The sequence below is a fragment of the Mus pahari genome, chromosome 2 (assembly GCF_900095145.1).
Source record: "Mus pahari chromosome 2, PAHARI_EIJ_v1.1, whole genome shotgun sequence".
Lineage (NCBI taxonomy): Eukaryota > Metazoa > Chordata > Mammalia > Rodentia > Muridae > Mus > Mus pahari.
Window position 1 is genome coordinate 135,944,325 of NC_034591.1, and position 2,289 is coordinate 135,946,613.

The 2,289-nt window shown below is 38.0% G+C and overlaps 1 protein-coding gene across 1 annotated transcript in view; it reads left to right on the forward strand.

Moving 5' to 3' along the window:
• The window catches only part of Kdm5a (lysine demethylase 5A), a 73,581-nt gene that overhangs the window by 23,557 nt on the left and 47,735 nt on the right, over nt 1-2,289 (forward strand). Inside the window, exon 11 of the mRNA XM_021191007.2 lies at nt 670-851. Within this exon, the coding sequence (XP_021046666.1) occupies nt 670-851 (182 nt within the window). The remainder of the gene's footprint in view (nt 1-669; nt 852-2,289) is intronic.

A 2,289-nucleotide genomic window follows, 5' to 3' on the forward strand; every position in this document is an offset into this window, starting at 1 on the left:
AAAAAAAAAAAAAAAAAAAAAAGAATTATTTTATCTCTAAATTTTAAAGTTAATTTAGTTCAAATTTTAATCCAGTTTAAAAGTTGTTTTTTAGAAATTGTATTATGATTGGTAGCCAGAGGTTGGCAGATCTTTCTGAGGTCAGCATGATCTACATATTAAGTTCTAGGAAAAACAACCCTCTTTTTGTTTTATTAGCGTTGTGTGCTGGAGGAATGTTTGGGGTAGACAGAGGACAATGTATGAGAGTCACTTCTCTCTTTCCATAGAGTGTCTCAAGGATCTGACTGAAGTTATCAGGGTTAGCAGCAGGTGCCTTTACTCATTCAGCCTTCTCATTGGTCCTCCTTTATAGTTTTTGCCTAGTTCTTTCTGTTCCACAATCTAAAAGTGGGCTGGAGACACGGCTCAGTGCTTAAGCATACTTTTTCCAGAGATCCAGCATGCTCTCTGGCCTCAGAAGGTATATACCTAAAATAAAGCGGAATGTCAGTAGAACCTAGAAAAGTATCTAGATATCAAATATTTATTTAGATTAGTTGTAGGTACCTAAATTAGTAGATTAGTTATAGATTAGCTGTGGATTACAAAATTCTCTTTAAGATTTTTGTTTAGTGCTTGTAAATTCTTTTTCTTCTTGTTGTTTAACTTTTTTTTTTTCTTTTATAGGAATATGCACTTTCTGGTTGGAATTTGAATAACATGCCTGTTCTGGAGCAGTCTGTTCTTGCACATATTAATGTGGACATTTCTGGTATGAAGGTCCCATGGCTCTATGTGGGAATGTGCTTTTCTTCTTTCTGCTGGCATATTGAAGATCACTGGAGTTACTCCATTAACTACTTGCATTGGTATGTCCAATCTTGTTACAGCATATATACTTAGTGACTTTGTCTTTTTGTGGTGGGGAGTTAGGGGTCATGGAGTGGTATTAGGAATTAAATCCAGGGATTCATGTTGAAATTAGGCATGGTTCTACCTCCCAGTCCTATGTTCCCAGAAATAAGACTCAGACTCAAAGCACATTTACAAATATCTTGGCCGTTATAGCTAGGGCTCTTCCCTGACTAAATTATAGCTCAACCATTTTAACCCACATTCTGCCATGTATCTGGTTAACTGTGTGTCCATCTCCTCACATTTTTCTGGGTGGATCTCCCTGCACCTGGCTCTTCTTCTGGGTGTTCCACCTTCCATTTCCCGTCTAAGTCATAGGCCATAGGCTTTTTAATTGACAAAATATTCTCTCTACACTCATATATGAACTATCTATGAGCTATACCCTCAGTCCTGACTGGTTTTGCGGGGGGGGGGGGGTTGAGACAAGCTAATCTCAAATTTGTGTGTAGCTCAACTTGAGCTGCTGTATCTTCTGACTCTACTACTTCCAGGGTGCTAGCATATAGGCATATAATATTAGCTGATGTTTTAGGGAGAACTGACTTCAAAAGTATATTTACATAAAAGCAAAATAGTATACTGAGGAGGGGAGGGGAGTTGTCTCAGACTGCCTACTCTTTGGAATTTTGTGTAATTACCAGAACCTAGAGCAGGTTTCTTTGGTTTGTGTTATTCATGTGTGTGGGTGTTCTGACTGCATGTATGTGTATGGACCACATGTGTGCTGTACCAAAAGGGCCAGAAGAGAGTATCGGATCTTCTGGAATTTGTATTACAGACAGCTTTGAGGTGGCACATAGCTTCAGGGAATTGAACTCAAATACTCTGAAAGAGCAGCTGGTTTTCTTAACCACTGATTTATCTTTCCAGCCCCCAAGTTTTAAATTACATGTTTCTTCTGTAGTATATAAGAAAAGAATTAATGATGACTTATTTTGTAGATTAGGGATTAAAAGACCTTGTTCCTGTTTTTAGTGTTATCACTAAAGTTCTGAGCTGTATATGTAGCCATATTTTTTTTTGAAGATTTATTTATTATTATATCTAAGTACACTGTAGCTATCTTCAAATGCACCAGAAGAGGTCGTCAGATCTCATTACAGATGGTTATGAGACACCATGTGGTTGCTGGGATCTGAACTCAGGACCTTCGGAAGAGCAGTTGGTGTTCTTAACCACTGAGCCATCTCTCCAGCCCACATAGCCATATTTTAAAATTGTTTATATTTTATTTTATATGTATGTGTATGTACACATGTATATATAAGCCTTTGGAGTCAAGAAAGGGCATCAGATCATCTGGGACTGGAGTTTGGGTGTTTGTAAGCTACCATGGGGATGCTAGAAACTGAACTTGGGTCCTCTGAAAGAGGACCATCTAGCTATCTT